The 26771-nt window shown below is 38.9% G+C and overlaps 1 protein-coding gene across 1 annotated transcript in view; it reads right to left on the minus strand.

Moving 5' to 3' along the window:
• BICC1 (BicC family RNA binding protein 1) overlaps positions 1 to 26771 on the minus strand; it is a 302450-nt gene that overhangs the window by 185977 nt on the left and 89702 nt on the right. Inside the window, exon 2 of the mRNA XM_082854713.1 lies at positions 15885 to 15931. Coding sequence (XP_082710839.1) covers positions 15885 to 15931 — 47 coding nt within the window. The remainder of the gene's footprint in view (positions 1 to 15884; positions 15932 to 26771) is intronic.

Here is a 26771-nt window from a genome sequence, read left to right on the forward strand (position 1 = left end):
CTTTTTTTTTTTTTTTTAATTTTTGGGTGTGCTGGGTCTTCGTTTCTATGCGAGGGCTTTCTCTAGTTGCGGCGAGCAGGGGCCACTCTTCATTGCGGTGCGCGGGCCTCTCACTGTCCCGGCCTCTCTTGTTGCAGAGCACAGGCTCCAAACGCGCAGGCTCAGTAGTTGTGGCTCACGGGCCTAGTTGCTCCGCGGCATGTGGGATCTTCCCGGACCAGGGCACGAACCCGTGTCCCCTGCATCGGCAGGCGGACTCTCAACCACTGCACCACCAGGGAAGCCCTGATGATTCTTTATTGGTAGCAAACCTCACCCAGCCACAGGCCATCATTCCCTGACAATTCTCCATGCCATAACAAAGGAGGACTAGGATTTCTAATAGTGCAAACTATTCCATTGCATGAGCACTTAACACCATCAACACCACCTCAAGAAAAAGGAAGTCACTAAGGAAGAAAGTATTTTTACTGTCAAATACCAAGAAAATTTAACATAGTTCAATAAAAAAACAAACCAACAAATGGGATCTTTTCTCAACGTAAGAATCCAGAAAGTAGTATCCCCAAATAAAAGTTACTATCACTCAATTCTAAACTGAAAAGACTTACCAACGATATTATAGATGTGTGTGTGGTTTTTGCCCCAAGCAATTAAAGACATGAGGTCCCATCCCAGGAATTCCCTGGTGGTCCAGTGGTTAGGACTCCTTGATTTCACTGCCATGGGCCCAGGTTCAATCCCTGGTCAGGGAACTAAGATCCCACAAGCTGTGGCATGGCCAAAAAAATAACAATAATAAAAACAAGGGGTCCCATCCTAAAACAATAAAGCCCTGCAGGCTTCCCTCAACCTCAGAGATGCAAGCACTGACATGGAAGGGTCTCAGAAGAATCCCATCATCTCTCACATTTGCTCAAAGCTTTTCAATTTCAACCAATTTGAAATCGCTCATATTCAACTGATCTTAACACTAATTCTACGAGGAGCGGTCTCCATTTTTAACTGAGTACTCATCTCAACAACCAAATGACTTGCATAAGATTTCATCGCTGGTGACTGCACTGGGACTTGAACTCAGATCTCACGGTACCTAGTTTAGTGTTCTTCATAATATTGACATCTCTTATTTGTTTCCTGCACTGATTGATTCAGAATGAGGGCATAGCATCAGGAAAGGGAGGAAGGGATAAGCAGGAGATGGTATAAGGAATGCACACTGTAATCACCTCTGGGACATCCAAGGTTTAAAAACCCAGCTTCCTAAACACCATCTCAAACAAGTGTTCCCTAAGAACCTCCAAAGCATCAAAATTTGGGGGTAGGCTGGAAGAGTGATGAACAAGACAGCACTTTCTCTCATTACTTTGATCTGTATTAAGTAATGATATTTACTGTTTTGCCATTAACAAGAAAGAAGGCCATGAGATTTTAATTTTTCTTGAAAGAGCACATGGATTTTTTTTAAAGATATAAACTGTCAGTGCAGTGAAAAGAAGAGTGACTTGGGTTTCCTCTCCAGCTTCAACAATTAGAAAGTTATATGACTTGGACAAACAGCTTAAATTCTCTAGGTCTTTCCTCATTTCTATGCTAAACTAGAAAATCTCTTAAGGTCCCTTTCAGTCCTACAATAACATGATTCTAAGAAGTTACTTAGCCCCAACCATGCACAGAGACCAATGGGTTAGACCCCAAAATACTTGACTCTCTCAATTCAGAAGTCAGAAACTAGTTGGACTATTAGTATATCAACTCCAAAGAACAGAACAACAATACAAGAAAATTAACTTTTTAATAAAATCCAAAGTGATGCAGATGTGTAACGTATAAAGAAATGAAAACTGTCCACGGAGGCTGGGCCAGCCCGGAACGTGCCACAGAATGGTGGGACTTTTAGCTATACAACTGGAAAGGGTCAGAGATCAAGGTGAGAAAAAGACTTTCTAGGTGGGTAGATATTTTTATCTCCAGCCACAAAAGTCAGGAATGATCATGGCTTGGGGATCCCACTGGTTGATACCAGGGGAGTTGGTTTAAGGAACACTGGGAGACAAAGGTCAATAAGCAGGAAGGAACCAGACTGTAATGAACGTTCAATGCCAAAGCTTAAAGACATTTAAGCTTTATCTGGGAGGCAATGGAAAGATGTTAAAAAATTCTGAGCACGGTTATCAAATGATAACAGTTGTGTTTTAGCAAAGAATCATGTACTCCGCAATGATCTACACTCTTCCCCCTATCATGAGGCTCACTGAGGAAATACACCTTTTAAGAAAGTCTCCGTTGTATAAGTGCATCACGTCCAGCCCTAACACAAATCTTGGTCAGTGGAAAAAAGGAATTTCTAAATAATTCACTGATTGTTTAATTCTATAGACTCTCTTGTCACCAAAAGGAAAAAAAATGATCAAATAGTTTTATGAAGTGCTGCATAATATATATTCCTCTAACAAATTCACAAAATGCAAATAACTAACACATTAGTGGCTGCAAGCAGTTCTGAAGGAAAGAGGCTTTTTTAACTGTATATAACAGCATTCCTCAAACTTACCTAATCATGGAACTTTTAAAAGTACAGTATTTATTAACATAATACAGAACTAGTGTTCCACAGTATATCCTTTTGGAAATCGTACCACGGAACACTTAGTCCTAAGAGAATGAAACGCAACAGAAAGTGAAATCCGTTCATAATTGACACAAACGCACGCAAAATACATACAATTCCTTCCTTTTAATCAGCATTAGAGACCAACACAAATTTAGAATTTCTCTCTGCACTTGCCCACATGCTGTATCAGTGGTTCCAAACCTTGGCTGCATATTTAAGTCACTTGGGCAGTTTAAAATATAATAATAATAATGCTCAAGCTTTACTTCTAGAACAATTAAATCAGAATCTCTAGTTTGGACATCAATAGCTTTTAAAAGATCCACAGGCAAACCTACACCAATGAGGGTTAAGGATACTGCTGCAGATTAAGAATTTACTAACTCTAAAATGGTTCATGGTAGAGTTAGGGAAATGGGAAAAGGAACATGAATTCCACTTCTTTCAGTTAGAAAACCTTGCCCTGAAAAAATGAGACTTGGCTATATTTATTCTGCATACAATACTGGATCTCGAATATTCTTGGCCTTCTCTGTACGTGTTCAATCATTGTATAATGGTGGTTTAAGGCTAACACTAGAACATGCTAAATGGTTGATAGCCAACAATTTCTTTAAGAGAGGCTTTAATTTTGAACAAATAGAACCAAATTTTCTATTATTTGCCAAATTGGAATCATTGGTCTCAGAAGTTTTAGTCTGATTCCCATAAAACACAGCCAGGAGTAAACTGCAAAGCCAAAATTTTCAACTGTCCTCCTGGAAAATACATTTTTAAAAAACTGCCTATCATAGAAGGTTTGGGACTTAGTCAAACGATCCTATTTATTTTATAGCCATCATTCCAAACTTGGAAGTTTTATCGTCCAAAATGCAATGAAGGTAATACAACAGTTGAAAACTCATGTTTCAAAGCATAGTTAAAAGTTAATCTTCCTGGGAATGCATTTTTCCTCCAAGAAAGTAGAGGGAAGAAAAAAGTAATAATGCATCCCTAAAGCCAGCACTTAACAAAGAAGTCAAAAGCTGCAAAACAAGCTATAACACAAAATGTTTGGTTACCCTGGCTATCGTCTTTAATTCTCATCATCTTTCAGTAGACAATGAATACAAACAGTATGATCTCCTAAATTTAATCTGGATTTCCAAACCTTCTATTCATCCTCTCAACCGTCCACTTGACTCTGAGTAATTAGCTCAGAAAAAGATGATACAATGATATATATCACTTTTAACTCATTTGTTTTCTAGGCCACAGGACAGAAAAACATTCTCCACTGTCTCTTATTTTGCCTTTGCAAAGGCACTCAGGGTGTTCTTTCCGTGAGGAATGCCTTTCCATCTTGCCTCCATTAAGACATTTAGGTCACTTTATCACAGGTCTAGAAGACATCTTAACCTAATCTCAACCCTGCTCTCTGCTCAGAAACTCTTCCACAAAGCCTGACATAATCTTACCCAACATACTAATCATGTGTTACCTTTCCCTCAAATTCCTGCTCCAACATTTTCTCCTGAGGGCAGCGTTTCTTGATGCCTCACAGAAAAACAAATCACTCCTTCTGTTTCCTCTGTTACATGCTCTCGCCACCGTGGGTGGCACTTCCGTGCCACTTCTCCTTTAGAGTGTGACCGCTTTGAGGACAGGGACCAGATGTCGCCCGTTTCCCCTCCACGATCCTGCACCTGCACAGTGTATAGCTCACAGGGAGGGTGGTAAGGGTCTCATGAATGGCCTCCTTGGCATCTCTGTAAAGCCTGTGTACTTCATCATTCATTCTAACCCTTTCTTATAAACTTCTTTCTCCTTCTGCTTGAAAGCTCTTTGAAGGTAGAAATTATTTCTTCTTTAGTATTCCCATGAAACTAGAAGACAGAGTTTCCAGATTGACAGAGCATGAGGTAGCACGCCACATTTTCTTTTTATTCATTTATTATTTTGGCTGCGTTGGGTCTTCGTTGCTGTGCGCATGCTTTTCTCTAGTTGCGACGAGCGGGGGCTACTCTTCGTTGTGGTGCACAGGCTTCTCATTGTGGTGGCTTCTCTTGTTGCGGAGCATGGGCTCTAGGCATGCAGGCTTCAGTAGTTGTGGCACGCAGGCTCAATAGTTGTGGCTCGCGGGCTTAGTTGCTCCACGGCATGTGGGACCTTCCTGGACCAGAGCTCGAACCCGTGTCCCCTGCATTGGCAGGCGGATTCTTAACCACTGCGCCACCAGGGAAGTCCTAGCACACCATATTTTCAATGTGTGAGAGGGATGCTAAAGTGAAGTGGTACTCACAAATGAGAAGAAACACCACATCCATGTTCCAAATAAATGCTAAAATATACTATTTCTTCAATTTTGTTAATAACTCCCTCTCAACATACTGGCTGAAACCAGGAAATATTTAGGCTCTCCCAACCTACCAACCTAAGGACCATGCCACAGAGTTTCTCAAACAGCATCTCCTATTGACTTACACATGGATTTGAACAATTGTCTTGGAAAATCCCATAGAGAAATATAATAGGAAGAAGTTCTATTTAAGAAAACAACTCCAAGCTAACTGAGTTTAAAGTTTTCTTATTCACATGGGATTAAGGTTTCTTGGCAACTCCAAAGTAAACAGCCACATGGGAATTGAAGCTGGGTTTTTGTTTTTGTTTCTCTCTCTCTCTCTCTCTCTCTCTCTCAAAAAAGTAATTGATGGAAAACTCAAGAAAGAAAACTGAGAAGGAAACACAGAAGCCTCTATATTTGCCTGTAGTTGGTTTCATCTCTGGCTAAATTCCTTCATTCCCAATCGTCATCACTTTAACTATTAAGAAGCAGAAAATTTGAATGACTGAATGATAATCTAGAATGACAAGAGTACTAACGGTAATAAATGCTAAGGAAGGAAAGACATACTTATACACTTAGCCTAAATCATTTTGATTTCACCAAGGGGGGGAAAAACGGTAATGAAATCTATTTTTCCACCTCTTAAAGTGACAAAAGGCAGCTCCTTTCAAGAAGGAACTTGCCTCCAAAGAAATAAAAACCTGCAAAAGAACTAGTTTGGGACAATCCACAACTGCTGAACATACAAAATAAGAGAGTAACATTCAGGATATTTAATAATTTAATTCAAGGATCATGTTACTTAAAGAGGCAAAGAGTAACAAAGTGTTCTCCCTAACCACTACTAAGAAAAACAGAAAATGTTGTATGCTGTACTAACCCCTCCTCACGTTGGCTGACTACAAACTTCCCACAAAAAGCATAACACTGACTAAAACAATATATTAGTGCCAATGTGCAAGGAGAAGGAGGAAATCCTAAAACGTACAATAAAAGCCCACAGCTAAATCTTTTTGGAAAATAAGGCCAGCACAAGCTTTTTCCACTGAAGATATTAACAGCAATTATGACCTTATGATTCCTTGAATAATGCTGGCAACTGACGAGCAAAAAGAAACACACCCTGAATAAGAATACTATTCATACACACACACACACACACACAACATATATATATGTATATATACACACATATATATGAATTTTATTCAGAAAGAGTGTTAATCATATACTGGTATGGTATATTTTCATGTTTTACAATACACTGTGGTATATGTTGCAAAACATGAAAATATACTATACCAGTATATGATGAACATTCTCTCTGAATAGAACTCATATATATATATATATATATATATATATATATATATATATATATATATATATATATATGCTGCTGTATATATATTTTAACGACCCGTTTGGGGAGAATGTCTTACATCTTATCTAGGGAGCACTGCTCCTTTAACGATATAACTTAATTTGAGATACTCATCGAGGGGTTAAACTATACTGCACACAGACACCAAAGTTTCTCAAGCATATCAAGAGAAGGGAAGAAGTTTGCAAAAGCACCTACTGAGCCAAACTTGAGAAGCACCACAAACTGTTCCAGCTCCCCCAAGAGGCATTGCTCACTTCTGGCATATCTGCTTCCCTATCGCTCGCTCTCTCACGCGCTCTCGCGCGCTCTCTCGCTCTCTCGCTCTCTCTTGCTCTCGTTCTCTCGCTCTCTTTTTTTTTTTTTTTTGGTTGTGGTTGTTGTTCCATGTTCCCTTCTGTGGATGGGTTTCTTCTGCTGACTCACAGCTGCTTCTCCCTGTGACCCCAGCATTTTCCCGTGGCCCACACGGTCACCCCTGGCTTCTCCCCGACCCCACCCGACACCACGACCTTTCCCTCCGCGTCCCTACTACCACTCTAGGTCTTAGTTTCCCTAATTTGTTAGAGACAAGTCTCGCTCAGTGAGTTTTCAGAGCCAGTCACACAGGTCGTGGCCAGTGTCTACAGAAGGTTCCTCATTGGGCCTGGTGCCACATCGAGGCCTGTCAGCTGTGGCTGGCAGAGCAGGGAAACAGGTGATGCAAAACACACCTGGCTCCTCTCCTTTTTTCATGGGAGGGTATGTGGAAAGGCAGGCATATAATCACATAAATGACAAAGTCCATAAGTTTAAAGGTGTTATTCAGAGACAAAAGGTAAGAGTTGAATTAGCCAAAGTAAATTCTAAAGCAATCTGTTTTGTCTAAATAAAATGAAAAATTTTAAACGCCATCAAGCAAAAGGCTGTTCTTTAAAAAACAACAAGAGTTCCTAAATTGAAGAAAGTATTGATTCATGAGATGACAATAAGTCACTATTATAACTCTCCTGGAAAAAATAAAATAGTGAAATATCAGACCAACCAACCTTAATATGATTTGGAAATCTGTTTAAACAAAATATAATGGACTACAAAATCCATACCATTTATTTTACTGTACTAATTTGCTTCAGCCCTTTGGCTGTCCCTCTAATGCACCACAATGACCCTAATTCAGAGTCCTACTCAGCAAAACTTACAGCTTTAGACAGAATTTTTCTCACTATAGGAGCACAGTCCACCCAAGAGGGCATGATAATCAGCGATTTACAGAAAATGATTTATATTTTATGAACAACAGTCAAAGTCAGAAAAGCACTCTGCAGGTCCTGGCTGCCACCAACTAGGTCTCTGACCCAGAAAAAAAAAAAAAATCAATCCAAGACTATTCAGATCCTTTTCTAGAAGAAAAGGACATCACCACCACACCCAATTTTTACATGTACTAATTCTTCTGTAAACCCATTTTAAAGCAGTAAAGCTTAAAGCTCTTTACTAAATGTCACAGCATTCACTGGAGTCACACTAAAAGTCACTGCACTGGCCCCATCATTTTATTATGGGCTGTCAGGCTATGGTTGAGTCCTTTTCCCAGGTAACCTTGTGAAGTCCATAATGAAGAAAGAAAATCACGCAGGAGTTCTGACTACACAGTCCCAGAACCAGGTGAACTCTTTCAAAGGGATGCTTCCCACACTTTCATGTTCTGGCCACCTTCACTGCCACATGGTCTCCAGGCCAAATGTCAGGTCGAGTTTAGAGTGACAGAGCCTGTGAGCTATCTATAAGTGGGCTTGAGCCTGCCAGTCAGGATTCTAGCAACCTTAATGTATATTATACACCTAGTAATGACAGTTGGAGCCAAACATTCCTCTTCAGTTGGATGAAGAATGGCCCCAAAAAAAAAAAAAAAATGCCAATTCTTCACATCTGTGACCAACTGACAGTGCCTGAAAATTATATAATCTTTAGCTGCTTCTGGATCACATCCCTATCATGGATATCACGGTCTCACTATAGCCGTACTCGTCAGGCTATACCCAAAATACGGTACCCAGAGATTGTTGCCACCTGTAAAATCTTGCTCCTGAAAGTGAATAGAATGGTAAGGGATCTGAAAATTGAGTTATATGATAAATAAAATCTAAATATCTTTAGTCTGAAGAAAAGAAGACATACAGATTTTATTTAAAAAAATATCTTCAAAAAAATTTTTATACCTCCAAATGGCAAAACAAGGAGATCACATGGATGAAAAGAAAGGGGGAAATTTTCTGAAAATCAGCACTGACTAAAAATGCTCTGCCTTGTATATACATCTGAGACCTGTACTGTCTTTATACCTGTTGTAGAAGATACAGAAGGAACTTCCGTACGTCATGGGTGGCAGAAACAAATGACCTTTTACACTTCTTTCAACAAAATACTTTATGTTCTACAAATTGGCAATAATTTATGCATTCATGGGCAACCTCAACCTACTTTAGCCATTACGGTCTGTTTCTCTCCATGAGGTGGTGGTGATGATTAATCTTGGTTTTAAAAATAATAGGGGTTCACTGCATAATAAGTATAGAGAAAGAATACAAATCAACCATAATCTCATCACTGAGACAGACACTTAACATTCTGGAATAATTTCTGCCCTAGTAATGTTTACATGATTTTTTAAGGCCTACATAGTAATCCAATCATAAACTCAATGTGATTTTCCACATGATCCAATGGTTTGAGTTTGGGTTCAAGAGACATTTAAACCAGTAATGACTAAACTTTCATAGGGTATTCATTTAAATTAACTATTATTATTCACTTTAAAAAATCATAATAGCAATTAGGGTATATTCACTGCCATCAAACACACAGTTTAAAGGGACCCCAATGACATCCCCTACCTCCATGGAGGCAGAAAGAGGAATAAAACAGCAAACGTGGTTTTCATAAAGCAGTTGTGTGAAATGACTGCCAAAAGAAAAGCCAAGTACCTGATATGATGACAGAACTCAACAGGTGACTGTACAACATGCTCGAGAATATGGGCTTGACACCCATATTCAAGTCAACACAAAGACAGAACTTAGAAAAGAAAAAGAGAGAATGAGCAAATCACTTAAGACAGTCTTTTTCTTAATCTTTTCTCACTAACGCTTATCTGCTCGACTCTGATGGAAGACACAGAACAAATCAGAAGATATAAAAACAGGACAGATTCTTACCCTTAACAACTTTCTGAAAGATGACCATATGAGAAAAGAATCTAAAAAAGAGCAGATATATGTATCTGTATAACTGATTCACTTTGCTGTACAGTAGAAACTAACACAACACTGTAAATCAACTATACTCCAATAAAAATTAATTTTTAGGGCTTCCCTGGTGGCGCAGTGGTTGAGAGTCCGCCTGCCGATGCAGGGGACACGGGTTCGTGCCCTGGTCCGGGAAGATCCCACATGCCGCGGAGCGGCTGGGCCCGTGAGCCATGGCCGCTGAGCCTGCGCGTCCGGATGCTCCGCAATGGGAGAGGCCACAACAGTGAGAGGCCCGCGTACCGCAAAAAAAATAATAATAATTTTTAAAAATAAATATAATTAAGAGATGACCAGAATAACCTGTTTGGGGGGTTGTCCATTTTTTCTAAGTCTTGTACGTGCCAATTACCCCTATTTAGCCAGTTGTAGGAGAAAACAGCGATCACAGACTCTCTCAATGAAACTTATGCTCAAGTCCGTAACGCTGTCATCAGAAATAAGAACTCAGGGTCCCTGAATGTTGGCTTTAAGGCCTAACTGTCCATTCGTGATGACATCCAGTGGTGACAACATTTAAGTCTGGAGTCAAAATGAACACTCATTCTGCAGCCTCCTCAGCCCATCTTCAGAACTGTGACATCAAATACTCTTCACTGTATATACACGTCCTTTTGGAATGTCTGAATTGTGAACCACGTGAATATATTACCTACTGAAACACATACTGAGATTAAAACCTTAAATATCCTAATTTCATTCAAATCAAATTTGATTTTAAATGTTGAAGCATAAAGACTCAGTGCTAGAGAAAGTATATCATGGGCTATAATGAAGTGAATTCACTTTTAAATAATTAAATCAAAACTTATTTCTATGACCAGAGGACTATGATCCATTCAACCTATACAAAATCATCGTCAGTGGAGGAAGTAGAAGCAATTATACTTAGAGATTTCTGCCTCCCGCCTCCAATAAAAAGATTCAAGTGGTCCCCATCTAAGACCAACTAATGCACTCATTTTGAGGTACAAAGGGAGACAGATATTCCTCCAAGCAATTTACCCCAGAAGACAACACTTGCTACCTTCCAGTCTCAAAATGACAAAAGAAATCTATTTGCCTAACAAGATGAGCTTGAGGGTAATAAAAATATACCACATAAACCATCAAACAGTTTCTTATTTACATTAGTCTTAGTGATAAGCCCTTCTGAAAAACCAGTTTAAAGGTCACTTTTCTAAACCGAAATATTTTAAGGGTATAAAATATCCCTACTTTAAAATATGGGATGTGTACTTTGTGGTGAAACGATGTATATAACCCAATGTAATGGAAAACTTGGCTTTCATCAATTATGATGCTGAATGGATTTTCCCTTCTTCAGCCATTGGGATTCGAGATTCCTGAAGCATTTTGCTTTGATGAATCACATTTGTAATACAATCACTTTACTCATCCCCACCTAATACACTGTAACACATTTTCCCCTCCAAGATCTCGCCATAGTCATTTCACAAGAGAAATAAAAAAAGTAGTCATTTCACAAGAGAAAGAGAAAAAGAAGTGATTAAAGGAAATAGGACAGACAGTGAGTAAGCCATGAACAACTGGCCAAAGAACTGTAAAACTCCTGGCAGATCATTTCCATGTGTTTCAATTAAGGTTCCATGAGAAGTGGACAAAGAACTAGAGAGAACAGCAATAGTTGTATCCATTCCCTCCTTTTGTAAATATAGTTAGAGCCAAAGAATAAAAAGTACAATTACTGGAGAACTTGCAAATTTCAACATAGAAAAACATTTGGGATGTATCCAATAAAAAGAGTCTAATTTGTAATCTCATCAGCCAATCAGAGAATATTAAAAAGCACTTTACATTGTTAATATACATAGAAAAAAGGACTAAGGGTGTATAAATAGTAGTTCTCCTTCAAAGGTGGGATGACTAAGTAGATTTTTTTTTCTTTCTTGCATGTTAATTGTGTATTTGTTATAGACAACTTAAAAATGACTTGCTATAAGGAAAGAAAACGATTTAGTACAAATGACTAGGAAGTTAAAATCCATAGATCAAATTGAGTATCAAAACATGATAACAATTCTACCAAATTTTTCTAATTATAGTAAATGTTCTACAAACTTTATTTCCTCCATTAAAAGGTATTAGTAGTTGAATTGTGTCCCCCAGAATTCGTATGTTGAAATCCTAACCACCAGTACCTCAAATGTAACCTTATTTGGAAACGGGGTCACTGCAGATGTAATTAGAGACATGAAATCATTAGAGTGAGCCCTAATCCAATAGGACTGGTGTCCTTATAAAAAGAGGATGTTTGGACACAGCAAGACACACACAAGGAGAACGCCATGTGAAGAAGGCAGAGACGGGGACGATGCTTCTACAAGCCACGAACACCAAAGACGGCAAGCAAACCTCCAGGAGCCAGGAGAGGGGCGTGGACCAGATTCTCTCTCGCAGCCCTAGGAAAGAACCAACCCTGTCCACACCTTGATCCTGGACTTCCAGCCTCCAGAAAGGTGAGACAACCCATTTTTTAGTGTGGAAGCCACTCAATTTGTGGTACAAATTTTTAGAGCAGCCCCAAAAGATAATACAAAACGTTTCAAAGGCTTAACACACAGAGATACTACCCTCCGACCACATTCATTTTTCCTTAATCTGTCTATTGATAAAGAGCGCTTGCAAAATCAGTATTTCCTCCAGATGCTCCTCCTCCCACCCCTATGACTGCAGTTACATAAGGCCTCATCATACAGGAGTTTTCTCCAGGAGAACGTGAGAACAACTGACACATGCCAGACCCAGACCCGACCTGCCTTAAGACCACGGCACACTTCCTCCTTCTCGCCAGCTCCCATCTGGCCATGGTGATGACCCAGTTTTAACCATACAGATGAGACTGTGCCTTAGGGAACAGCAGGTCTCTGTCTTAGAAGGAATCTGGGTCTCTCACTGACAGCATGGGACAATGCCACCCACCAGGCGGGAATATTCTCCTTAGAATGTTACATGAAAGTAAAATAAAGAACTGCTCTTTTTTTTTCCTTTTTGTTATTGTTTCATTAAAAATTTTACAAAAGATGTACACACTTACTTAAAAATTGTACTATGTGGAAAGGACAAAATAAAAAGGTGTGATCTCTGCTGATGGCTTTATTTATCTGAAATGTGTACCATTTCAGACCTAAATTTTATCTTGTTTTTATATGTATTTTGCAAAACAGAAATCATACTATTTACATGTTTGCTTTTTGATTCAGCAATACATTGCAAGTATCTTTCTGTGTCAATAGGTAAAGACTTACTTAGTTTTTTTTAAACATTGCATATAATTTCATGATGTGAATACACCAAAATTTATTCAACCATTCCCCTATTTTCGAATTTTTAAGACGCTTCTAATTGTAAAGAACTGTTCTTTAAGGCACGATATTGTTGGCATCATCTGCTGTAGCAGGTTAGTCTTTTACCCTAATAGAATATCAGTGGAAATAAACATTTTAAACACATACAGTAAAACAGTATACAGAAAACCAGGGAGATCTCTGAAACAAACAATAAGTGTGACACCTGGGAGAAGTCTAAGCGTACAGTAAACTGAACAACTGCAAATCATAGCTCCAAATCTGAGACAATACATTTGATGATCCCAGTAGTGATTTTACATATATTTTGATGGTCCAAAAAAACCAAAGTAACACATACAAGTCTCATCCTCCTCTTCCAATCCTCTCCTTAGGGAGAGGCAGTATGAATCCGGGAGGTATCCTTCCAGACTTAGATATTTTTAAAGTCAGGATAGTCAAATTTTAAACTCAGCTCAAAGAAAGATTCTAATTTTGGTTTGTGATACACACTCCAGAGTAAAAAACCAAAATATCTTCTAATAATAAGCATATAGAACCTTCATATTTGCATTTCCCTGGGAGAAGAAAAGCATTTTTTCGAACATGCTAATGACCAGCAATGTGGTTTATTTTCTGTTCCCAAATGTTTCCCCAAATGCCATTAATTTTAATGGAAGATGTGTGACTAGAAGAAAGTTCCTGGAGGAGAATTCAATACTTCTCCGCTCCTTCATTCTACTGGAGACAGACCATAATGTCTACTTTTGTCTGGTCAAAACACTGAAAATTACTTTTCTGAAATTTGGGATGCTTGCCTCTTAGTAAGCTGCAGGGTTTTTTCCAGGGTAAGTATCCAAATCTTATATTGACACTTGTCAATCAGGAAGATACTTTATTGAACAAAAGAAGAAAATGAGGAGATTAAAAAGTACTCCATTTAGTCAGAGACTTCATTAACCTGTGACCAAGAATGTAATCTATGATTCCAACTCACAGTTTGTGGGATGCACACATGTTCCTGGATTCAAACATGTGTTTCCATTTAAACTGCTGGAATGTATATATGGCTCTGCAAAGAGTGATAAATATTAGCAAATCTTCTAAGAATGAAGGTCCTTTATGACCACATATGCTGTGTTTCGATTCAGGTTTTAAAATGTCTGAGTCACACAAAGCTGAACAGGCTGCTTTTTACATCTCTTTGCAAGTTAAAGAAGGACTCAGAAACAGAAAAAACAGAAACAAAAATCCTTCCATAGATTGCATCTATTTGTGCCACCACAGCCAACCCAAGGCAAATCTGCAATTTCTGCTATTTGTCTTCTCTTTTCTTCCCCTTGTGGCAAGCCTGCCCCAGCTAAAAGCAGAGTATTCTGAATTGCCCAAGTATTGAGTACAAGTGGGACATGAACCAACGTCAGACAATGCCAAGGAAGGCGGATTCAGACATAGTACATAAACTTCAACAGCATGAGCCTAAAGAGCAGGGGTGGAAAACTGTGGTCTGGTACATTCTATTTGGCCAGCACAGCACTTTTAAATTTTTAAAATTTAAATCCCTTTAAGAAAGGCCGCCCAAACAAAGAAGGTACCTCATCATATAGGATAGTACACCTCACCTTGCACTATGAACTCTCCGATGTCATATGCCAGCCAAATGTTTGAAGTATGAATGCTGCGTGAATTCTTCCACATCTGAGCCTTTTTCCATTCTGTTTCTTCACCTAGAATGCCCTTCCCACCCACCCAAGCCTACCTCCACTTGGCTAATTTCTCCTCTTCTAAAGACCTCAACAAGTCCTTTTGAATCTTCTCAAGTCCCAGTCAAGTGCTTAATCCTGTACGGCCCAGACTTTCCTGCTATTTACGCGGCTTTACCATCAAACACCAGACTAATTCCTTTAGGGCAGGACTACGCCTTGCTCATTTTGGCCTTTCCAGTGCGTTGCACAACACAGCAGGTGGTAAACAAATATTTTCAGAATGAAGAAATGGCAATGCCAGTATCAGCTCTGAAAATATTCGCTTTCAATATCCTTGGAAGAGAATGCAGATGAATGATGAAGTTGACCAAAAAAAAAAAAAAAAATGCAGATCACACAGAAGGCAAGAGAATGAGGAGGGCTGTAAAAGCCACATCCGGTCACACAGGTGTTCTCCAAAAGTTTGATGACCCTCTACAGTGATATTCAACCTCATCCGTAGTTGCTGCTGTATTTCACTCTGGGACAAACTGTGTTATTTCTTCCTACACACATGCCTTCTGGAAACCAACAACAAACACACAAATATATTCAACTGAACAAGAGAAAGAAGAAGGGGGACTCGAGTCAATTTCTTTGAAAAGACAGACATCTTCCCTTACATAAAACACTTATTTTCAAATAGAGCTAACCAGAATTCATCAACTGCTCTCCACACTATCTCAAATCATTTTCCATCAGTTCCTATTTCCCTCTATGACTGGCCAGGCTGGCTTCACTGAAGGTCAGAACTTACGGAGGGCAGCCGGGGACAGAATGGACTTGGGTACCAGTTGTGAGCAAGCGGTCTAAATGGTACATCTTTTGTCAATTTTATTACCTCGCCCATGGTCAGGCTTACCAGAAATGAAGAAGCTGTGAGGGACTCCTTCTCTCCAGCCCCCTAGGTCAGGTATGTATTTGGGGAAGGAGGAAACAGGCGGTAAAGAAGATAATCTGGGCAGCAGATCTGGCAGCCCTCACTGCCTCCTTGCCTCCAAGGGAAAACTTCATTAAATTTGCCTAGAAGGAGCCGCCTTTGAATGGTTACGTCCCAAACAGCCTACCACCCTTCCTTTGCCCCAAGCATCTCCAGCTATCTTATCAAAACCTACTCTCCTTCCTATGGAAGGGGCGCTTTCAGGGGCTTCTAGTGTAGCTGCTGAGACAGGTACATTTCTCCTTAACTATTGCCAAGGCAGGAGTAAAAAGTGACTTACCTTCTGAAAAAAGTCTTCCCCACTTTTGCCTTTTCCTTCAGCAGCAGCTGTAAATAAAAATGTATACATTTAAAATAGTTTCATTTTTCAATCTATGTATTCAAAAAACTCTCGAGTATCAGGTATGAGAATATAAAGGTAAACAAGGTACCAGCCTTGCTCCCCCAAAGCTCAGTGCCTGTCGGTAGGCCTCATCTGTAATGCAAAATGGATACAGAACAAAATACTAATCCAATCAATCAGACATCTTTAGATAACTTCACACTCCATTTTCTTGTCTGAAAGCCTCACAAGTCTCTATTTTCACACATAGATGAAAGTAATCTTGTTTTCCCATAGTCAAGGAACTACATACATGAACAAATGCAACTACCAGTAGAATCAGCTATAGTGCTGTGAGCACCTCCTGTCTGTAATCAGTCCCAGGCGTGAGGTTGCCTTTTCAAGTGATGGCTCATCTGACAAGGCCTACTCAGAGCAATTTCAGTTTTATGCTTTGCAATGACTGTATAATCTACTTGGATTTCAGCTGGCATCACACACTACACTTTAACTCACTTCTTTATTCACATTTACAAAGAGAGAGACAAAACAACAAAGGAGTTAAAAAGTCACGGTGAAGGTCCCAGATGACAAAATTTCACCTGAGATTAATGTGAAGGTCATTGCATTTGAACAATCGTTTTCATATCTGAATGGTAGCCTATAAATAAAGGACAAGCCCAGTTCTTTACGTGCACAAGTTTTACCGTTCTGTGAACATTTTCTTTTTAATCTGTGGAGAGACAGGAACAAAGAGCTAAGGGCATCTTGCTTGCAAAAGCATCAAATTGCACCTTTCAGAAGGCAAACACCAGGTCTCAGATTCAGGCACAGGGTGGAAGAGTTCCCTCCCTGCCCAGGACAGAGAAACAAGCAGGATCAAGAACTTCTGGAAAGTGAAACCCGGAAGACCGTGGTACCCCAAACACCTAGTGGGCGATACCGTCAACGGGCCTGCCTGTAGGTGCACGAGTGTGTGTGTGTGTGTGTGTGTGTGTAACAAGGGCACTTGCTAAAATTATTAAAGACCCAGTAAGTGTGGCAGACATTCCATTAAGTAGAGAATTCAGAATTCAAAGAAATCCTCTCTGCCCTCAGAAAGTAGTATTAACATCTAAATGCTTCTGTCACCAACTTTAATTTCACAGTTAAATGTAAGGTATCTTCTATAATTTTGTAAAAACATGTATTTTTATTGACATGTTTTCATTTAAAAAACAGAGCAGAGTACATGTTTCTGTGATTCCCAAAGAGAGTTTGGGGAAATGTATGAAAACAAGAGCTAGAAAGAAATAATAAATTAAAAACTGTATTCTAATATGTGGCAGCTAAACAGCCCCTCAAAGATGTCATGTTGGGCTTCCCTGGTGGCGCAGTGGTTGAGAATCTGCCTGCCAATGCCGGGGACACGGGTTCGAGCCCTGGTCTGGGAAGATCCCACAGGCCGCGGAGCAACTGGGCCCGTGAGCCACAATTACTGAGCCTGCGCATCTGGAGCCTGTGCTCTGCAATAAGAGAGGCCGAGACAGTGAGAGGCCCGCGCACCGCAATGAAGAGTGGCCCCCACTAGCCGCAACTAGAGAAGGCCCTCGCACAGAAACGAAGACCCAACACACCCAAAATTAAATAAATAAATAAATTTATATTAAAAAAATAAATTAAAAAAAAAAGATGTCATGTTCTAATCCCTGGAACCTGTGAATATATTACCTTACATATGCAGAAGGCATTTTGCAGGTGTGATTAAACTAAGGGTCTTGCGGTGGGAAGTGTATCCTGAATTATTCAGGTGGACCCACTGTAATCACAAGGGGCCCTTTTAAGAAGGGAGCATGAAGGTCAGAGTCCAAGAAGGCAATGTGACAACAGAAGCAGACGGAGAAAGAAGGACATGTGATGGCAAAAGGAGAGGGTCAGAGCAGAGAAAGATACAGAGATGCTACACTGCTGGCTTTGAAGGTGGACAAAGGCGTCACAAGCCAAGAAATATAGGCGCCCTCCAGAAGCTGGCCAAAGCAAGGAAGTGGATTCTCCCCTACAGTCTTTGGAGGAAATGCAGCCCTGCCAACACCTTGGTGTAGCCCAATGAAACACATTTCTGACTTCTGACCTCCAGAACAGTAAGATAATAAATTTATGTTGCTGTAAGCCACTATACTTGTGATTTGTTACAGCAGCAAAAGGAAACGAACGCATAATTCCAATACCATTTTAACTTTACTCTTTGCACAATAACCACATCATCAACAGCATGAACTAAAGCACCGGAACTGATGTGAGCACTTGAGTCACACACTTCCACAAAGAGATTCTTTGTAGTTAACTCTACAACTTATGATTTTCACTCCAACTCAGAAATATACCAAAAGGAAAGCTTTTGAAAGAACATAAAAGGCAATTTCGAACAACAACAAAATAAGCAAAGCTCACTCTTTCTAAATAAACTGGCAAACTTGGTTGGTCCTAGCCAGAGGGGCCAGGAAGATAAAAGGTCGGCACCCTATAGCCTAATGACACAAATGCCTTGGGGCACTTCAACTCAGCTACCTCTTGGGCTGGCTTTATCTCTAAAGCCAAAAATAGCTTAAAGGCACCCCTGCTCCATGACACAACTGCTTGGCAATGAAAATTGCATACTAGGGCACAAAGATTGGAAAAAAAATTCTAGTGACATCGAGGGAACTCTTCTTTAAAAAGAAATTTTAGAATCAAAGGTATTTTCAAAGGCCTATCAAGCAAGGCAGAAAAACACCCCTTTCACCCACAGGGAACCTCTTCACAAATTAAAATTCATCAGTTTAAATTTCATGATACAATTAACGTTTTATTACAGAAACTTCCTTTAGACACTTATTTTGCTCATGACAAACGCATTATGTCACAACCTTGAAATGCCCCTTCATGCCAAGTCCAGCTAAACAGACTTCATAGAATGGCCTTTCAATCCCTGGATGAACAAAACGGGGGGAACTTCCTTAGTTAGATCCAAATTATAATTATGTTCCCAGAAAAACATCTAAAACTTAACCGGAAACCTGTACCTTTAGCAACCTTATCATCTGAGGGGGAACAGGAGGGAGGGAGCCAGACATGGCACACTCGTTGACACCAAAAATCTCTGACTCTTTTCACTCCAAATGTTTATGCACAAGAAACTCCAAACCTGAGCCTGATTTTCCCCTAAATCCTGAGACATGTCCATTTCCCAAGCCCACAAGGACCTGGTAAAAGCCTCTGGTGGGACTCTTGGGTAGCCACTGTCTCCAGTGCAAACCGTGGTGAGTCTGTCATCAGTCCTTGCTGGAGCAGGCTTACCTCATTCCCAGGTTGCTGGGTCTCCTACACAGCTTTCACTGACTCCATCCAAACAAAGCTACCAAGGCCACAGAAGCCAATCAAGGGAGAGCAACATTTCACCAGAAGTATTATCTGCCCTCCCCAAGAGGGATCCTTCTGAGCTCAAATTTGAGAGTTCCATTCTCAAACTTACTCTAAATTCCTCAGTATTAAAATATCAACTCCTCTTGAAGAAGTAAGAGACTGGGAGGGAGGAGGTTTGTGGAGTATTTCTTTCTCAGTATAAACTTAGGCATATAAGACGTTCATTCTACAGACCCAGAAAAGAAAGAGAAGTTCACTTTCATTCCACAAATATTTAAGTCCCATGCTGGTGACTCAAAATAGGCAATATAGACCTTCATTCAACTTACAACCTTGGCCAATATATTCAAAGCCACCCAACGAGTGAGATCAAGACAATTAAAATTCGGTTCTAGAAACAACTTTCCCTAAGATCTTTCCACATTCACAACTCTATCCAAATTAAACGTATTAGAAATTTAATTTAGCTATTCTTATTCTGGACAACGCACTAAAGAGCTAGTCATTTTACTCTTAACTCAACACTAGAGCTGGGTAGCTACTGTTACGACTAAAGAAGAAAGCGTGCTACCAGGGAGACCATCTGAGAGTTGGATTGCAAGAAAAAATAGGAGGTATGGTAATTTCTTGACCCAATGGTTTTCTTTTTATTATGTTTGGAGGGGGAAAACATCACCTGTGGAATGAGCCAACCCATACTTGATGTCATGGCGTTCCCTGACCTTTGAAGTCTGATTGTATTCTGTGGTAGAACAGTTCTATCGAGCCTTCATTCTTATACACTGATACGCCCTCATCTTTTTTACTCACAGTAACATAAACACACACATAACGATTTAGCCGGCTTTTTCTAACTGTCTTTACAATATGACTTCTGCCTGATGTTCCAAAAGTTAATTGTTTTGGATTATTCCTGCCAATGAAAGCAACTGTCTTTATTTTCATGACACAGAACTCCAGGAATAAATTACTTCAATACTACTGAAACATGGCTTCATGGATTGTGCAGGTAAAGCTGAACAATTCATTTTTTATGTTTATTATAATTTCTCCAATGCTTTGCCCTATTTTATTTCATATTTTTGCTTCATAAGAAATATGGGATGGCAAAACCCACGGCCAATAAAAACAGCAAAAGTTGAAACAGGTGTAAACTATTACAGTCTCCCAAACTACAGGGAAAGTCTAGTTAATTACTGAATTAAAGATGGGGGGAAAAGCTCGATTTTCAGTTCTTCGCAGGGCAAACGGAAACTTATTTAAATTCATTATGAAATGCTTTTCCATAACATCTGATGCTTTCTTTACACAGCCAAATCTAAAAACACAAGAGCTATGTATTTCATATTTAAAATATAGTATGGACTATCTTTAAACATTCCTTTGAAAAGCAATGGGTTTTGTTCACCCTTGTGGAATTTGAGCAAGAAAAAAACCGAATTCAAATTACACAAACTAATTGAGAAATAATTCTTCAAATCTGCGAAGAGGCCATCTTGAACTTCAGTGTGGGGTGCAGCCGTTTTGCAAGAGGAACTCTGGTCTGAAGCGCTGGAGGCAAGGCCTCTGCACGTAGCACCCTGTGAGCAACTGAAACTAGACGAAGCACTGAGGAAAGAAAAAAGCTGCCCCCTGCCTCCCCGGGAGACCCGCCAAGACCAGCAGGTGCACAGGTGACTTGTGGCCAGCATTTTGGACAGCACAGGTCAGGAGAGCAGGAGAGGAACAGGAAGACTACCCAGGATTAAATTAGATGAAATGATTTTGAAGGAGAGTTAATAAAAAGAGAACTGGAGAGGGCAGACAGCAGAAGCAAGAAGAACTACAATCCTGCAGCCTGTGGAACAAAAACCACATTCACAGAAAGATAGACAAGATGAAAAGGCAGAGGGCTATATACCAGATGAAGGAACAAGATAAAACCCCAGAAAAACAACTAAATGAAGAGCAGATAGGCAACCTTCCAGAAAAAGAATTCAGAATAATGATAGTGAAGATGATCCAGGACCTCGGAAAAAGAATGGAGGCAAAGATTGAGAAGATGCAAGAAATGTTTAACAAAGACCTAGAAGAATTAAAGAACAAATAAACAGAGATGAACAATACAATAACTGAAATGAAAACTACACTAGAAGGAATCAATAGCAGAAAAACTGAGGCAGAAGAACATATAAGTGACCTGGAAGACACAATGGTGGAATTCACTGCTGCGGAACAGACTAAAGAAAAAAGAATGAAAAGAAATGAAGACAGCCTAAGAGACCTCTGGGACAACATTAAACTCAACAACATTCGCACTATAGGGGCCCCAGAAGGAAACAGAGAGAGAAAGGACCACAGAAAATATTTGAAGAGATTATAGTCGAAAACTTCCCTAACATGGGAAAGGACATAGCCACCCAAGTCCAGGAAGCGCAGCGAGTCCCATACAAGATAAACCCATGGAGAAACAGGTCGAGATACATAGTAAGCAAATTGGCAAATATTAAAGACACAGAAAAATTATTGAAAGCAGCAAGGGAAAAACGGCAAACAACATACAAGGGAACTCCCATAAGGTTAACAGCTGACTTCTCGGCAGAAACTCTACAAGCCAGAAGGGAGTGGCATGATATATTTAAAGTGATGAAAGGGAAGAACCTACAACCAAGATTACTTTACCCGGCAAGGATCTCATTCAGATTCAATGGAGAAATCAAAAGCTTTACAGACAACCAAAAGCTAAGAGAATTCAGCACCACCAAACCAGCTCTACAACAAATGCTAAAGGAACTTCTCTAAGCAGGAAACACAAGAGAAGAAAAGGACCTACAAAAACAAACCTAAAAAAATTAAGAAGATGGTCACAGGAACATACATATCAATAATTACCTTAAACCTGAATGGATTAAATGCTCCAACCAAAAGACACAGGCTTGCTGAGTGGATACAAAAATAAGACCCATATATATGCTATCTACAAGAGACCCACTTCAGACCCAGGGACACATACAGACTGAAAGTGAGGGGATGGAAAAAGATATTCCATGCAAATGGAAATCAAAAAAAAGCTGGAGTAGCTATACTCATATCCAATAAAATAGACTTTAAAATAAAGAATGTTACAAGAGACAAGGAAGGACACTACATAATGATCAAGGGATCAATCAAAGAAGAAGATATAACAATTATAAATATATATGCACCCAACATAGGAGCACCTCAATACGTAAGGCAACTGCTAACAGCTATAAAAGAGGAAATCGACAGTAACACAATAATAGTGGGGGACTTTAACACCTCACTTACACCAATGGACAGATCACCCAAACAGAAAATTAATAAGGAAACACAAGTTTTAAATGACACAATAGACCAGAGAGATTTAATTGATATTTATATAACATTCCATCCAAAAAGAGCAGATTACACTTTCTTCTAAAGTATGCACTGAACATTCTCCAGGAGAGATCACATCTTGGGTCACAAATCAAGCCTCAGTAAATTTAAGAAAACTGAAATCATATAAAGCATCTTTTCTGACCATAATGCTATAAGATTAGAAATGAATTACAGGGAAAAAAATGTAAAAAACACAAACTCACGTAAACAATACGTTACTAAATAACCAAGAGAACACTGAAGAAATCAAAGAGGAAATCAAAAAATACCTAGAGACAAATTACAATGCAAACACGACGATCCAAAACCTATGGGATGCAGCAAAAGCAGTTCTAAGCGGGAAGTTTATAGCTACACAAGCCTACCTCAAGAAACAAGAAAAATCTCAAATAAACAATCTAACCTTACACCTAAAGGAACTAGAGAAAGAAGAACAAACAAAACCCAAAGTTAGCAGAAGGAAAGAAATCATAAAGATCAGAGCAGAAATAAATGAAATAGAAACAAAGAAAACAATATCAAAGATCAATAAAACTAAAAGTTGGTTCTTTGAGAAGATAAACAAAATTGATAAACCATTAGCCAGACTCATCAAGAAAAAGAAGGAGAGGACTCAAATCAATAAAATTGGAAATGAAAAAGACGTTACAACAGACACCGCAGAAATACAAAGCATCCTAAGAGACTGCTACAAGCAACTCTATGCCAATAAAATGGACAACCTGGAAGAAATGGACCAATTCTTAGAAAGGTATAACCTTCCAAGATGAACCAGAAACAAATAGAAAATATGAACAGACCAATCACAAGTAATGAAATTGAAACTGTGATTAAAAATCTTCCAACAAACAAAAGTCCAGGACCAGATGGCTTCACAGGTGAATTCTATCAAACATTTAGAGAAGAGCTAACTTTAACCCATCCTTCTCAAACTCTTCCAAAAAACTGCAGAAAAGGAACACTCCCAAACTCATTCTATGAGGCCACCATCACCCTGATACCAAAACCAGACAAAGATACTACAAAAAAAAAATTACAGACCAATATCACTGATGAATATAGATGCAAATATCCTCAACAAAATACGAGCAAACAGAATCCAACAACACATTAAAAGGATCACACACCATGATCAAGTGGGATTTATCCCAGGGATGCAAGGATTCTTCAATATACGCAAATCAATCAATGTGATACACCATATTAACAAACTGAAGAAAAACCATATGATCATCTCAGTAGATGCAGAGAAAACTTTTGACAAAATTCAACATCCATTTATGATAAAAACTCTCCAGAAAGTGGGCATAGAGGGAACCTACCTCAACATGATAAAGGCCATATATGACAAACCCACAGCAAACATCATTCTCAATGGTGAAAAACTGAAAGCATTTCCTCTAAGATCAGGAACGAGACAAGGATGTCCACTCTCACCACTATTATTCAACATAGTTTTGGAAGTCCTAACCACGGCAATCAGAGACGAAAAAGAAATAAAAGGAATACAAATTGGAAAAGAAGAAGGAAAACCGTCACTGTTTGCAGATGACATGATACTATACATAGAGAATCCTAACGATGCCACCAGAAAACTACTAGAGCTAATCAATGAATTTGGTAAAGTTACAGGATACAAAATTAATGCCCAGAAATCTCTTGCATTCCTATACACTAATGATGAAAAATCTGAAAGAGAAATTAAGGAAACACTCCCATTTACCATTGAAACAAAAAGAACAAAATACCTAGCAATAAACCTACCTAGGGAGACAAAAGACCTGTATGCAGAAAACTATAAGACACTGATGAAAGAAATTAAAGATGAAAGAAACAGTTGGAGAGATATACCATGTTCTTGGACTGGAAGAATCAATACTGTGAAAATGACTATACTACCCAAAGCAATCTACAGATTCAATGCAATCCCTATCAAATTACCAATGGCATTTTTTACAGAACTAGAACAAATCATCTTAAAATTTGTATGGAGACACACAAGACCCAGAATAGCCAAAGCAGTCTTGAGGGAAGAAAACGGAACGGGAGGAAACAGACTCCCTGACTTCAGACTATACTACAAAGCTACAGTCATCAAGATAATATGGTACTGGCACAAAAACATAAACATAGATCAATGGAACAAGACAGAAAGCCCAGAGATAAACCCACACACCTATGGTCAACTAATCTATGACAAAGGAGGCAAAGATATACAATGGAGAAAAGACAGTCTCTTCAATAAGTGGTGCTGGGAAAACTGGACAGCTACATGTAAAAGAATGAAATTAGAACACTCCCTAACACCATACACAAAAATAAACTCAAAATGGATGAGAGACCTAAATGTAAGACTGGACACTATAAAACTCTTAGAGGAAAACATAGGAAGAACACTCTTTGACATAAATCACAGCAAGATCTTTTTTGATCCACCTCCTAGAGTAATGGAAATAAAAACAAAAATAAACAAATGGGACCTAATGAAACTTCAAAACTTTTGCACAGCAAAGGAAACCATAAACAAGACAAAAAGAAAACCCTCAGAATGGGAGAAAATATTTGCAAACGAATCAACGGACAAAGGATTAATCTCTAAAATATATCAACATTATTTATTTGTTTGTTTGCTTGTTTTGTTTTTGGCTGCTTTGGGTCTTCATTGCTTTCTCATGCAGCTCAATATTAAAGAAACAAACAACCCAATCCAAAAATGAGCAGAAGACCTAAATAGACATTTCTCCAAAGAAGACATACAGATGGCCAAGAAGCACATGAAAAGCTGCTCAACATCACTAATTATTAGAGAAATGCAAATCAAAACTACAGTGAGGTATCACCTCACACCAGTTAGAATGGGCATCATCAGAAAATCTACAAACAACAAATGCTGGTGAGGGTGCGGAAAAAAGGGAAGCCTTTTGCACTGTTGGTGGGAATGTAAATTGATACAGCCACTATGGAGAACAGTATGGAGGCTCCTTAAAAACTAAAAATACAACTACCATAGGACCCAGCAATCCCACTACTGGGCACATACCCAGAGAAAACCTTAATTCAAAAAGACACATGCACCCCAATGTTCACTGCAGCACTATTTACAATAGCCAGGTCATGGAAGCAACCTAAATGCCCATCAGCAGACAAATGGATAAAGAAGTTGTGGTACATATATACAACGGAATATTACTCAGCCATAAAAAGAACGAAATTGAGTCATCTGTTGAAACATGGATGGATCTAGAGACTGTCATACCAAGTGAGGAAAGTCAGAAAGAGAAAAACAAATATCGTATATTAACGCATGTATGTGGAAGCTAGAAAAATGGTACAGATGAACCGGTTTGCAGGGCAGAAGCTGAGACACAGATGCAGAGAACAAAAGTATGGACACCAAGGGGGAAAAACCACAGTGGGGTGGGGATAGTGGTGTGCTGAATTGGGCAATTGGGATTGACATGTATACACTGATATGTATAAAATTGATGACTAATAAGAACCTGCAGTATAAAAAAAGAAAAAACAAAAAAAAACAACTAATACTAAACTTTCTTTCGGTTATTTGTATGGAAATATGTTAATATAAATGTTTCAGACATTACATGAAATTTCTAAAAATCTTATATGTTCTGATATAATGTTATATATTTTAAAGTAATAACTAGAATTATGACATATCTCACAAATAACTAAAAAAAAATAAAAATAAGAATCTAAAAAAAAAAAAAATCTGTGAAGATTCAGGGCATTCCTCCCTTTTTTTTCCCACACAACCCAACTGTAGCACATTTGCAACTAAGAAGGTTGCTGCACCTTAAGTTCACCTGAAAGATAAATGTAACCATTTAGCTAGTCTGATTCTCCTGCAAAAACATTTTACTAACAACTTTTTAAAACATTCACTTATTGTATCGATATAGTCCATATACTAAAAGAGCTTTACCATATATTTTATTTGTATATTACTGTTTTCAGAAAAGTTCCCTACAAGTCTACTGAAAGAAGAATCAGCAAAAGATGTAGAACGTGCAGTTTCTATATACTCCCAGAGAACTTGTGTTCAGCAATCATTATCTAACACTC

This window comes from Leucopleurus acutus (genome assembly GCF_964270905.1).
Source record: "Leucopleurus acutus genome assembly, chromosome: 14".
Lineage (NCBI taxonomy): Eukaryota > Metazoa > Chordata > Mammalia > Artiodactyla > Delphinidae > Leucopleurus > Leucopleurus acutus.